Source organism: Phoxinus phoxinus (genome assembly GCF_949152265.1).
Source record: "Phoxinus phoxinus genome assembly, chromosome: 6".
In the NCBI taxonomy this organism is placed as follows: Eukaryota; Metazoa; Chordata; class Actinopteri; order Cypriniformes; family Leuciscidae; genus Phoxinus; species Phoxinus phoxinus.
This window is the reverse complement of record NC_136881.1, coordinates 18,345,346-18,359,372: the sequence shown is the minus strand read 5'-3', so window position 1 is coordinate 18,359,372 and position 14,027 is coordinate 18,345,346. Positions and strand designations below refer to the sequence as shown.

General features: G+C 38.3%; 1 protein-coding gene across 1 annotated transcript in view; it reads left to right on the top strand.

Annotated features, from left to right (window-relative positions):
- The first annotated feature begins 3,559 nt into the window (after positions 1 to 3,559).
- The window catches only part of sh3gl2a (SH3 domain containing GRB2 like 2a, endophilin A1), a 30,277-nt gene continuing 19,809 nt past the window's right edge, over positions 3,560 to 14,027 (top strand). Inside the window, exon 1 of the mRNA XM_079615460.1 lies at positions 3,560 to 3,883. Within this exon, the coding sequence (XP_079471586.1) occupies positions 3,839 to 3,883 (45 nt within the window). The 5' untranslated portion in view covers positions 3,560 to 3,838. The remainder of the gene's footprint in view (positions 3,884 to 14,027) is intronic.

The following is a 14,027-nucleotide window of genomic DNA, read 5'->3' as shown; positions in this document are numbered from 1 at the left end:
GACAGTCCAAAAGTAATCCACGGGAAGAACCGCTCAGAGATGATCACCAGGGTAAATACAAAACTTCGCAGTGAGGGAGAGTCTGAGAGCACCTTAAATAGTCCACTGATAAAAGTCATGTGCAAGGTAATCAGTGCCAGGTATGTGGGAAATGTAGTTCAAATGGTTTAATATTCAGGAGAGGGTTCCATCCGGTGGTGAGCAGGAGGAACCGAGGGAGTCTCGTTTGTGGCAAACGCAATGATAAACTGAACATTGTGTATAATCTTCATCCATGTTTGATGTTCTGGAGTCCTTGCAGGGGTGGGTTTCATCTATTCAAAGGTTTTGGGTCATCTGAAGTCTTCATAAGAGGCTGGATCCTAGCTGGAGCTGGCATAATCTTACCTAGAGAATTTGAATAATTGTTTTAATAATTGTTATGGTTACACTTTATTTGGATAGTCCACTTAAGACATTCAACTAACTATACGTAACTTTTCAACTGCATGTCAACTAACTCGCATTAGAGTATTAGTAGGCTGTAATACTAATGCGCGTGTACGCGATGCGCGTGGCCACACTGACGAGAGCTCCGTCACTAACCTGGTTTTGTTTGTTATGTTTGTATCTGCAACTTGTTTTTTTTCCTGCTACTGTGTCGCTCATCCAGTACGACCAGCAGACATTTCGGGATATTAGGTCATCACTTGGCGAGGATTATCTCACAAACTTTTATTCAACTTTCCGGAGTAACATTAAGTGCTTGGACTGCAGCGAGCTCCTTGTTGTTAATCCGTTGCGTCCATCAAGATGGAGGAAAAAGAAACGAGGCCGTCTCATTTCGCCTCGGGGTCTGTTATGATTAACTCTTTATGGGCAACGGACTCTCACTGCTCTCCGGTCCTTGAGCTGCTAACTGTGAAAATTAGACCCTTTTATTTACCACGGGAGTTTACTTCAGTCGTTGTGAGTGTTGTTTACATTACATTAGCTGGGGGTCTTCAGTGACATCTTCAATCTCTCTCTAAGTTTGTCTGTTCTCCCTACCTGCTTCAAGAGGCCAACCATCGTCCCTGTGCCCAAGAAAACCAAAGCCACCGAAATGAAGGACTATCGCCCAATAGCACTGACCTCTATCACCATGAAGTGTTTTGAGCGGCTCGTCAAACCATTAATCTGCTCCTCGTTGCCCCCCACTCTGGACCCTATGCAGTTTGCATATCGGTCCAATAGGTCTACAGATGATGCTATCGCCCTGACCATGCACACCGCTCTCTCCCACCTGGACAAGGGGAATACGTATGTGAGAATGCTGTTCATTGATTACAGCTCTGCATTCAGCACCATCATCCCCTCCAGACTCGTCTCCAAGCTCGTGGACCTGGGACTAAACATCTCCCTATGTAAGTGGATCCACAACTTCCTGACGGGGAGGCCACAGGTGGTGAGAATCGGTTACCGCACCTCATCCACATTGATCACCAACACAGGCACGCCCCAGGGCTGTGTGCTCAGCCCTCTATTGTTCTCCCTGTTCACACATGACTGCGAAGTAAACCACAGTTCCAACCTCATCGTGAAGTTTGCTGACGATACAACCATTGTGGGCTGCATTTCTGATGGAGATGAGTCAGCCTACAGAGAAGAGTTCGACACTCTGGTGACATGGTGCCAAGACAACAACCTCTCTCTCAATGTCAGCAAAACTAAGGAGATGATTGTGGACTTTAGGAGGAGACAGAGGGAGGAGCATGTACCCCTGCACATGGATCTGTAGTGGAAAATGTTAGCTGTTTTAAGTTACTTGGGGTCAACATCAGCAATGACCTTACCTGGTCTGCTCATACAGACAAGGTGGTCAAAGCGGCCTGGAAACGCCTATTCTTCTTGAGGAGACTGAAGAAGTTTGGCATGGACCCAGTCATCCTCACTAACTTCTATAGATGTACAATTGAGAACACACTGACTGTATCACAGTGTGGTATGGGAGCTGCATTGACAGGGACCGAAAAATCCTATGCAGTGTGGTTAGGTCTGCAGAGTTCATCATCGACAGGAAGCTCCCAGCCCTACAGGACATACCACACACAATGCCTCAAGAAAGCGGGCAGGATTCTAAGAGACTGTTACCATCCATCCTTCAGTCTTTTTACCCTGCTGCCTTCAGGTAGGCGATACCGAAGCATCCTGGCCCGCACACAAAGACTGGATAACAGTTTTTTCCCAAGGGCCATCAGGCTCCTAAATGGACAATGACCATCTCTCTTCACTTTTCTTTAGTCATTTATACACTGTCACTTTAGTTAACTGTTTGCACCTAGTATATTATATGTTATGTAATGTCAGGTTACTATGCTGTGTCTTGTCATAAGAATTTCAGTGGCAGTTAACCGTGTGTTGTTCTGAGCATCTGACAATAAAAGACTTGACTAATAGACTGTCCGTAGACTGTTAGGTTAGGGTTAGGGTTAGGTGTTAGGGTTCGGGTTCAGATAATAAATTGACTTGTAGTTGCCAAGTTACTTATAGTTAGTAGAATGTCTAAAGTGGACTATCAAAATAAAGTGTTACCATTTTGGTTATTCAATTGATTTATAAATGCATGTTTTTTGCAACAATTGAAGAATGATGAAGGCCTAATTATATTTTTTAGTCTTTTTGTGTGTTATTAGTATTTGTTATTTACCTTTCAAAATTGTTTATCATTCTTTTCTGAAAATAGATATAGAAACAGGGTCCCTGAAAAGTGTTGAATAAGAGAAATAACACATGGTCCCTAAATTGAGCTGATATATTATATATAATATATCACTTATTTTTTCCCTTTTTTTCTATTGTTTGTATTGTAGGCCTCATTGACAGCTAGTAGCAAAGATCCTCAACAAACCTGTCTCCATACCGGTGTGATGGATACAATCTTCACCCAGATGGAACTGGATCAAATATTTTGAATGTTCTCATCTAATCTGATTTCTGACCTGTAATGTTGCCTGAATCATTCATTCACTGTCCGTTCGGTGGCCAGAGCAGATTTAGTATTTTCTTCTACAGCTGCTGTACAACCAAAACAAACTTAGTTCCATTATTTTCCTGTTATTGTCACTGTAAAGCTGCTTCGAAACAATCTGTATTGTAAAAAGTGCTATATAAATTAAGGTGACTTGACTTGACTTGTATTGTATGTGAGGTTTGCAGTTTTTGCCACCACAGCTGCAAAACTGACTTTTTGGATTTTCTAGAACATTAAATCATAATAATAGTTATATAGTGTGTATGTCATTATGTAACGGTAAATACAATTAATAAAAACAAATGTATAAAGTATTTCTATCTGAAATTAAAATCAATTCAGAAATAAAAACAAATTCATGAGAAAATAGTGTAGGATACAGACATTTTTAGGTTGCTAGGTTAATTGTATGGTATAATAAACTGTGTTTTTTTATTTGTTCCACCACAATGTAGTGAATAAATGAACAGTGACAGGTCACTCCAAAATAAACATTTAATGCAAACCTTGAAGATTATTTTTTCAGTTTGCAGTTTTTTTTAGGCATCTCCTCCCTTGACCTCCAGTAAAACAGACCTGCCTCTTTCTACCTGTTGGCGTTACGGCTTTTTGAACTAACCTTGAAGGTTCCCCCTGGAGGAGGGGCTCTGCTCTAATCTGTAGAGAGGCGGTATCTGACGCGTGATGTCACGGCCACGTCATCATCAGCTGCTATAATCAGCCTACGCTTGTGGTGATTCCCAGTGTACAAGGGTGTATCTTTGAACGTCTCACATCCACGTATCTGTGAGCATATTTACATCTTTGCACATCACAAACGGCGTTAGCACTAGTCCAATCGGAATCATGTCTGTAGCGGGACTGAAGAAACAATTCCACAAAGCCACTCAGGTAAGAAGCAACGGCAATGAAATTCATCATTCTCTTGACCAGTATGCGTGAAAAAGGGTTTGCTGCAGTGCTACAGCAGACAGAGCAGCTTGTGTCCTGAATCGTAATGCGGATCTTTACGCGGAACAGTGTGTGCTTCTTTGAACGCACCGTAATATGATGTATAGGTAAACAAATAAATGCACTAACATTGTTACTAGCAGGCTAGTCACTGTCGTCGAAAATCAATTAATTCAGATGAATGTATGTCCAGTGCCTTTCCGTGCTGTTTTTATCAGGTGTTATTTGCACCGTTAAAATGACACCGTGTGAACATGAATATTTAAGATGCGTACATGAGTTGTTACATAATAGCTTATATCCTTAAATTGACCTCGATGCCCTCTAAAGCAGTCATGATGCTGTGACACTTACAATCCATGATGATCTAAAGCCACCACATAGCCTTTAGTTTAGGGTCCAATGCTGTATGGTATTTTAATTCTGATTTTTTTTTTTTTTTTTTTTTCAGTTTAATATCTTATAGTAATTTAATATTTTGTACAATTATATTTTAAGTCTATGCAACCTATTGCTCTTGGACTTTTATTTATATATATATATATTTATAATAATAATAATAAAAATCATAAATAATTTATATTATGTCTTTTTATTTTTTTTCATGGGAGTATAAAATCATAATTAATAGCTGGTTAACAATGTTCTGGTGCCATCAGACTAGGTTGAGCCCGATTCACTCCTGGGCTTGTCTGTTTTGTACATCTAGTCTCCTTGCCTGAAGCTTCCCCTCGCATTAATCAAAATCTCATTGAATGCTAACAGTTTGTGCAACAAAGGTTTTGGAGGAAGTATCTGTCATTTTAAGGATAGCTGTGGAACAGCAGCATCTATTGGAACCACTGCTCTCACATGCTAAAGGCATCACCCCAGCATACCTTGGTTCTCAAATCCGGTCCTGATAATGTGAATCAGGTTTGTTTGATATAAAATAAAATAAAATGAAGAGAGAGAGATAGAGAGGGGGAGATTCAAAATATGCACTGTTGGGGGGGGCTCCAGGGACAAGGTTTAACTAATATGACAGCTGGCTCTCTGCATCTTTTTGAAGGCCATCTGTTTTAAAAGGAATATGACATTCTGTGAGTTGTGGACCCGGACTTGCATCTAGCTGCCTGATATTAAACAACATAATCTGCCTCATTCTGACCAATCGTCTGGCTCTGACATCATCAGTGCATGCTGCGCAGTGGAGAGGGTGGCATGACTCAGAGCTGCTCTTAGAACAGATGGTTCCTCAAACACACTGCTCCTTCTCACAGCTTGCTGTGTACTTTACACACAATCTTTATGCAGTCTTGCAGTCGTGACAAAGTATAGTGCCTGTTTGGTGGAATGGGTTTTTCTCTTCTTCCCTTATTTATCTCCTTTCAGTTGTAGAGGCAGGTTTATCCTGTTTCACCTGCATTATTTATTCTTGGAAATTTGCTTCTATAGTGAAAAGTGTTATGCTTATATAGCACATAGTTTCTCTACATGCCTTCTGGCTTTTCCTTGTCCAGAATAATATTTACATAAAAGAGAAGAGAGATTTCATGTAAATTGTCTAAACATGTATGTTTGTAGTTATACTGACGTTTTGTTTTGGAAATGTACTTCAATTTAATAAAATGTAGTTTGTTGTTTAACCTGATAATTCTAGCTTGTAATACAATGAGCCTGCTTATAAAGTTAAATTGCCATTCAGCTACCACGCTTTTTTTCATTTTTTTTTATCACGTGTTGTGTAATGCAAAAGACTGAAGCGAAAGATCAGAGATTATCTGCCTCCTGCTCACCGTTGGGTATTTGGGGATGGATGAAAACTTGGATTTGCGAGTTGAGATCGTCACAATCAGTCATTCTCTGTGTTATCTGTTCTCCTACAGTATTGTACTTTAAAGTGTAGAAGTGTGAGCCTTTCTTTAGCTTCTCTCTCTTGCTTTCTTTGATGTAAAGGCGTTGTTTATGCACCACATCGTCTGTCTCAAACGTGGCTGATGTTTTATTCTTTCTCTATTACAAATTCTAGACATTGTTCACTACAGTGTTTTTCCTATTTAAATTGTCAGCTATACAACACACTTGGCAAGCCAGTGTTTTTAAAATAATCCTGGACATGGACAATATATTTTTGTTAACTAGTATATCTTTATTAATGAGCAATGCAAACAAGGATATTTTAACACCATAAGGATGATACATATTTTATTTTATTTGCTCTTTAGTCTCTTATGGTTCATTCTTTTGATGAATTGTATCTTAGTGAATTGGACCGTTGGACCGGTGTAAAATAATGTTCAGCATCATCGATTCGCTATCTATAATATATCTACCAGTTTCTCTTATTTTAAAAATATTATTAAATTAACAGGTGAGCTGTTTAGTGTCTACCAATACAGGATTTCTAAGCATCCCATGGGAAGTCTCTGACATAAATGCTGTCTCAAATTGTAGAAAGCAGATTATACTAAAATATCCTTATATCCTAAAATAGTACCTTCAGGATAGAATGTCTTTTATAGTGTTATACAGGTGATCTTGTAGTTAGGACTAAATTAATACATTTGTCATTGGGGGAAAAAAGCATTGCATTGCTTTTTAGAGAATTTGTTCATTTGAAAGTGCTTCTAGACACTTATAGTGGTGAAGGTGATGGGGTTTATAAAATCTTCTCTACTATCCCAATAGGCTTACTATTTTAAGATTTTATAAGCCAACTTAGGGTTAATTATATGGTAATTCTATAGACATTATCTTAAAAAGTGGTGTTTTGGTCTGTCAGTCAGTGTCCCATGTAGCCTAGCTGGGCCTGTTGGAATTTTGTTCTAATCTCCAGGGATGCCTGCAGGATTTTATCTGAGGGTGTGCACAGGGGGGGTTTTTTTTTTTCAAACAAATTTTTGGGGTGAATGGCCACCTATTTACGTGTCACAGAGCAGCAGCAGCTGAATTTTCTCAATGTTTCCTTCCAAAAAATAGCCTTTTGTTTGTAGGTGAATATCGAATTAATTTAGCGCTGTTTGTCCTTTAGTAATCTTGATACTGTCAGTTTCACAGGAGTGAGAGTGAGCAGTCTGAACGAATCCGAATTGAACGTTTTGCAAAACCGTTTGGCAAATTCATTGTAGCACCAACTAAAGAAATTGATTAATTCACAAATGATTGCCATCGCAGGTTCAGTCGACAGAAATATGGGGCACACATAATTAATAACTGCGTACTAAAACGTTTCTTAGGTCAGTCGGAGCGCTCATGGGCCCTGTCCCAAATGGCGCACTTGATGTGGACTTTCGGTCTCGTGGACTTAAATTGCGCGTGCTCGCTGAGTCTACGAGTCCGTAGGCCGTCCCATTCATCACTTTAACGCTCTGAAGTGTGCTCAGCAGCGCCCCCTTTGTACCCTTGAAGCGGTCTTCCGCGAAGCCCGCATAGATGCAGGCTTCACGCACTTTAACTACCCAGGAATCCTCGCGAATTTGCGAAAGGCCAATCAGACAACGAATGGGAGGAGCTTTCGCTCACGTTAACATGGATGAGAAGAAAATATTTAAGTGTAAATATCATTATGGTTTTTATGACCTATGTGTACATTTTACCAGTTATTACCTACAGTTTATACAAACATTATGGTCATCAACCAGTGGTTGATATCTCAAACATAAATATAAATATATATTTATATTTTATAAACATAAATAGCTTGCTGAATAATAGGCTACGATCACATTATGATTCATTAAATAAATATAACCGAATGTCAGGGCTTTACTGAGTCATATATAAATGTAGAAATATAATATTTAAACAACAACCGGACCGTCTTCCTATTTCCGGCGTGACGATCGAGTCTGTCCCAAAAATACCTCTCAATGCGCCCTCGTGGACTCGCGCCAAGGGCCCTTTAGGTCTGCACTACATGACGTCAGCAAAGTGTGGACTCTGAGGAAGTCCACAAGTCCGGAGTGTGCCATTTGGGACAGGGCCATGGTTGTATAGGCAACACTACTAACCTCTGATTTGGAACGCTTTGAAAAACCCTGGCCACAACTTATTCTTGCATTAGAATAGGCTGCCATATTTTGTGATTCATAGGTTTTTAGTTCTTATAGGGTTGGTGGAAAAAGTGCAAATGGCGACATCCAGGTTGTGAGACCTCAAAAGCCATGAACAAAACCATGCAAGCTAAAAGGAAGATAAAACATGAAACCACATTGTTCACTTGAAATGAGGACAAACAAAACATTGTTTGTGCTGACCACCATGAGCTTTGTGCTGTGTATTTTTGGCTGCAAAGAGCATGAAACCATCAACATTCTAGAGATATTTAGAAACCATTTACGAAAAGTCATGTAGAGTAATTCTGAATATTGTTGGGTTTATTGCAGTGTTTGATTTTAAGGATGTTTGTTAACTTTTAGGAACTGTGTTGGATTTCAGTCGAAAGCAAAAGAGCTACTTTTTTTTTGACTAAATCATTCGATTTTTTTACTTGCTTTTTATTTAAAAGTAAACCAAGAAGAACCTATCCCAGATAGTCACACCAGGATTGCAAAATGCAATATTTGTTATTTAGAATTAATAGTTTCAGTGCACTGTCAGAACCAAATTCAATGCACTTTAAATTAATAGCACTGTGTGTACATTTTTCGACCATTTTCTATTTATGTATAACACTTTGGACACATTAAAGCCATGTCGCTTCAAGCCCCCTAATATGCTTACAGTATTTGTTTCACAATAACTTGCTTGTGTGGCAAATATCTATATTAAATTAAGGAATGCTCCATTGTTAGGGTACAAACTGTTTTGTCTTGTATAGAAGAAGATTGTTGAAGGCCTTGTGGGCTAATGCAGTAAATGGATAGGACATATGAAACATACTTGTTGTGTTACAAATGAGAACATCACTAATCTCTTCTGCCTCTGGTTTCATCTTTGATATCTTGGTAGATTTCCATCCTTTTAAACTCCCCATCAACAAAATACAACATAATTGACTTGTTAAAGATGAACATACTAGGCTACATGTTGCTCCAAAAACTAGCACATAACATACACCATCTCATCATCAATTCAGCTCCAGACTTCCTTATTTGATTTTTAAATGGGGGAGATAATTTTGTCTGATCCCAAATAGAATATACTATACAAACTAACTTTCTATTAGCCTTGATTATCTATTCTATTCTATATTCATCTCCAAATCATCACTTAGTTGTAGTCTGAAGATACTAGGCCTACATGCCAGGGCTATGGATGGGCAAATATTAATCGTGATTAATCGCTTCCAAAATAAACGTTTGTGTTTAAATAATATAGTCTATGTATGTGTACTGTGTATAATTATTTTGTATATATAAATACACACACGTGTATATATATATATATATATATATATATATATATATATATAATATATTTAAGAACTATTTGCCTGTTTATATTTATACATTTATATTATATATAAATATTTTATATATAAATTCACATTTTTCTTAAATACATGCTTGTGTATATATTTATATATACAAAATAATTATACACAGTACACATACATATATTATTTAAACACAAACTTTTATTTTGGATGCGATTAATCGTTGCCCATCCCTAGCAAGGGCTCATCCTGCTATTACGTAATGGCTGAGGCTTAAAAATTACATCACTATCACAATAACATTTCAGATTTCCCATAGCATCAAAATGACTCTGGATTGACCCATGCAGGCACTTGTCCTTGGTATTTTATTAATATTAGGTTTGAAGCAATCATGATCTCATCTTTCTTTTTGAATGTATATGAATGTCACCATATGATCACTGCTGTGTCATCCTGTATTCAGTGCTTCTGTTACCTTCAGCATTGTCATACATGCACTCCAGCAAGGGCTCCCATGTCCCCACATGCTTGTTTACAGTGTGTCCCCTGGATTTAGCTGACTCTTGAGTACTATTTCCCTTTACATGTCTGTTTGAATTCCAATTCATTCTTAAAAAATGTTCCCTTTCACCAGCCATTAATCATTATTTTACAGTTTTTTTTTTTTTTGCTGTTTGTTCCAACATGTTTTACTTTTGCAAAGTTTATTTTAATTTTTTAGATACTATTGGTTAAGAATGATTTTATTAATTAAAACATTATCTAGCATTTAGAGCACACAATAATATCTGTTCAGGAAACAGACGCATGCCTCCTTTAGCCATCTTTATGCATGAGCTTTCTCAGCTGCCATTAATTACACACACATAATAATAATAGTAGAAGAGAGATACAGCCTCGCAGGAACTGTCCGTCCTGCCAAAGGGATGCGTGTCCCTCTCTGCCATGCAGACAATCACAAATCAAGGGAGGACATCCTCCCATAACCTCCTTCATTTGTCCATCTATCTGTTCTATTTATAAAACGTTAATCTTTGGTGGTTGTAATCCAGGAGGCACAGACTCAGGGGGATATTTTAAGACCGCCTGACTGGAGGGTGGGGGTGGAAATTTCTCTTCTGTGCTGCTGTCACATTGGGCTTCATGTGAATGCCATTTAGTCTGTAGCTTTCCAGGTAACAAGGTTGATCCGAAACCTTTGGCAAGCCCTGATTTAAGCGTTTGGGTTTAAACATGTATAAAAAAAAATCCTAATTTTACAGAAAGTATTCGTAATCGTATTATTTTTATATTTAGGTGTACTTTTATATTCTGGAAACAAATATACCGTACTTTTTTTTTTTTTATTGCCTTTTGTTTTTACATCAAAAAATTGCACACTTTTCAGTCTTGTGGACTTACTGTGGCTGCCACGTGTGCGTGTTCGTTAAGTCTATGGGACCGTAGGGTATCCCATTTGTCATTTTTGGTCTCAAACGCCCCCTTTGCAGTCAATATTTGCCCTCGGTGCGAGCTCCGCAGCTCTGCTCTCCAGCTTGAAACTTTTAGGCCTCTGCCCAGCCACACAACAGTTGATCCAAATTGCTTTAAGGAAAATGTGAATAAAGATGAGAAAAGCACACATCTTTACTAGCTCAAACTCCCCCAAAACCACCCATTAACGTTCACAAACACACTCATGATGGCATACATTCTTAAAAGTATTGGTTATGTTATCTGATCAGAATATGCATTTGTTAATGTACATATCATATGGTCATTTCAAAGCATGACACAGTGTGTGTGAGAAACCCTGAGAAAAAGTTTTGTTTTTAAACAATACTGGAATGTTTCCCTGCATGCAATGTGTGAAAAACACACATTCATATATGGACAATTTAGTAGAGTCCTCAGTTTGTCAAAAATGTGGATGTGTTGGTATTTTGGGAAGACCTTGCTGTGAGGAGACATTACTAACCACTGAGCCATCATGCTGCTGCAAGCACTGACTACAGTTTTGAAATGAATACATGCACAATCAAACTGCTCAATTATTTTTGAATTAGTCAGACAGCAAGGCCAACACTGTCATAACGGAACATAGCTTTGGCTTAGGGCCAATCCATACAGACATTGACTTCACTTCTGAATAACTAAAATACATCACAGACTGTCACTTTCTACCGTGAAACGAAAACTTGTGAACTAGCTTTTTAGACTGTTTACTCAGTCCCATATCACGAATGCTATGACGGCATAACCACTGCAGTCAACAGCTTGAAGTATCTATGCTGTTAAATAAGTCTGTAGACAAATGTTGTACCGCTACCTTGTACAATTTGACCCTTCGCTAAGCCACGCCTAAAAACCGCCACTGGCCAATCGTGGCTTAGCAACCGTAACTAGGCGCGAGCGAGGGAGACATGCCGAAGCGTTGTGCATATGGATTGTGCAAATCTGATACCCGGTATTCTAAAAGTTTGGACGGTGGGGTGGAATCTTTTTCCTTCCCGAAACCTAAAAGCCAAGGAAAGAAATGCTGAGCGCGTGGATCAAGCAGTGGGAGACCCCATTCACAACTTTTTTTAATTTTTTTTCATAATGCATATATTTGAACGTAAAATAAGACTATTAAAGGCAAGACGAAGTCACACTAACATACTTTAAAATATATTTCAGCATTTTGTCAATCGACGGCCTACCCCTGAGTAACTTTACCCCAATCTGATCGCGGCTCTCCCAGTGTTTTTATTCCACAAGATGTATGGATAAGCTGTTTGATTTATAATTATTAGATGATAATTATTAGATAACATTTCACTTACCCTGCTGTCCATGAACATAGCTGTTCCTCAATTTCTGTGTTTCCCATTTGAATGGTCAGCGTATGAGGCGGCTGCTGCTTGCAGCTGGGACCAACTTTAGCTTCAATTTTGATTAAATGATTCTCTAATCGGTTTTCATGTCGTGGATATATCCCTTAAATGCATACTGCATTCCCTTATGTCTTGCTCTCTGATATTTCACCTGTTTGCCACAAATGACTAATTATCTCCTTGGGAATGTCTGACACTGGTGCATGCATACTGTAGCTAGACGTGGAGGCGCGAAAGCTTGTCATGCGTAGCAACAGTAACTAAGGAGGGCGGGGCTTAGCGAAGGGTCAATTATGGCACTGTTTGAAAATAAGTGTTACTGTGGACAAGGGATTAACCAACAGTTTGTGTAACACTGCAATACAGTAAAGGGCCGTATACATAAAGACAAAGATTTACAATGGCTAATGGACATATTGCAAACTGCAGAGGGGAAATACCTTTTATTATATATAATTTCTAGTTACATCAAGATGTAGTGCATTAAAGTGAGATGCTAATTGCGATATTTGCACATTTTTATGTCCTACCAGTTTCTGTTACTGTGATTTGTTAGGAGGCTGTGTGTTAATACATTTTTATATCGCGAAATGTAAATATATCCGCGTAGCACAGTGTTACTTGGTTATTGAAATAAGCGTGCATTAATGAGGAATAAAGAACCTTATGAATGAAGAATGTTCATGATGTTAAACATTTTTACACGTTGTCTGATTGGTCTCAACACATTAAGGCTGGGTGATAATATGGCCAAAAAAAATATCTGTATGTGGACATACTTCTCACCCTTAACTTTTTCTATTTGGATAAACTATATATATTTTAAAAAGTGTACGTTATAACATTTAATGTTATTTCACTCCCTGCCCAATGTTGTCTTACAAAAAAATGTAATATTGAAGGCTATAAACAAATAGTGAATGTAACCATGTAAGCTATGCTATTATATATGCTATTATGTACAAAAAAATCACATCACATTACATTCTAACATTACATTTTTACAATTGTTTACATTGTAGGCTATTTTACTCTGAATTATTGCACTCATTCTATTGTGCTCTGTTTGTTTGGCGCGCTCGTTCTCTGACGTCTGTGAAGTCTAGCGGATGCTTGCTGAAGGCTCATCCACTCCTGACAGCAAAATGGAAATATTTGCATGACTTTCTAACATTTGTGATGTTTGTTAGATTGAGAATATACCTGTGAAATGGAAGTTATATAGGCAACCTGTATCAGTCAGAGTATCTCTCGGGGCAAGCCGCATTAAACTATTTAACTATATATTACAAGTTATTTTGAAGCCCTTAATATAAGCATGTCTCCTGTTTAGGTCAAATTGGAGTATGCACTTTCCGTGTAGCAACTCACTCTGTGTGCTCTGCTATTTTTCAGATGCGCTCTTATCAAACTGTATTTCGATATAAACGGTATTATTGCCTCATTCTATATTGGTTATAAAAAATACATATAATATCAAGCGTGCCGTGCCGTACCGAACCGTACCGTACCATGCAGTGGAAAAGCGCCACTACAAACTTGCAATGCCCAGCCCTACTACCCACCATACCCAAGATCCAGTTTCCATTGGTTGAAATTTCAAATGCCGTTGGAAAGTTTGCGTCAGGATCGTGACGTGCAGATCCCACAAGTCTTAGCTTTAGACAAACAGCATGTCATGTCACTCCATGAGGATTTTCTCAAGATCTATGCATCTAGTTATGGTATGTGTGGGCTCGTTTGAATCAAGACAACCTGCTCTAAATAAAGATGTGCATTTTTAAATTATGGTTTACTAATGTTTTGCAAAGTTACTGAGCAGAATGTATGGCATTCTGTATGGCTACTGTTTACATGTCAAGTCAAG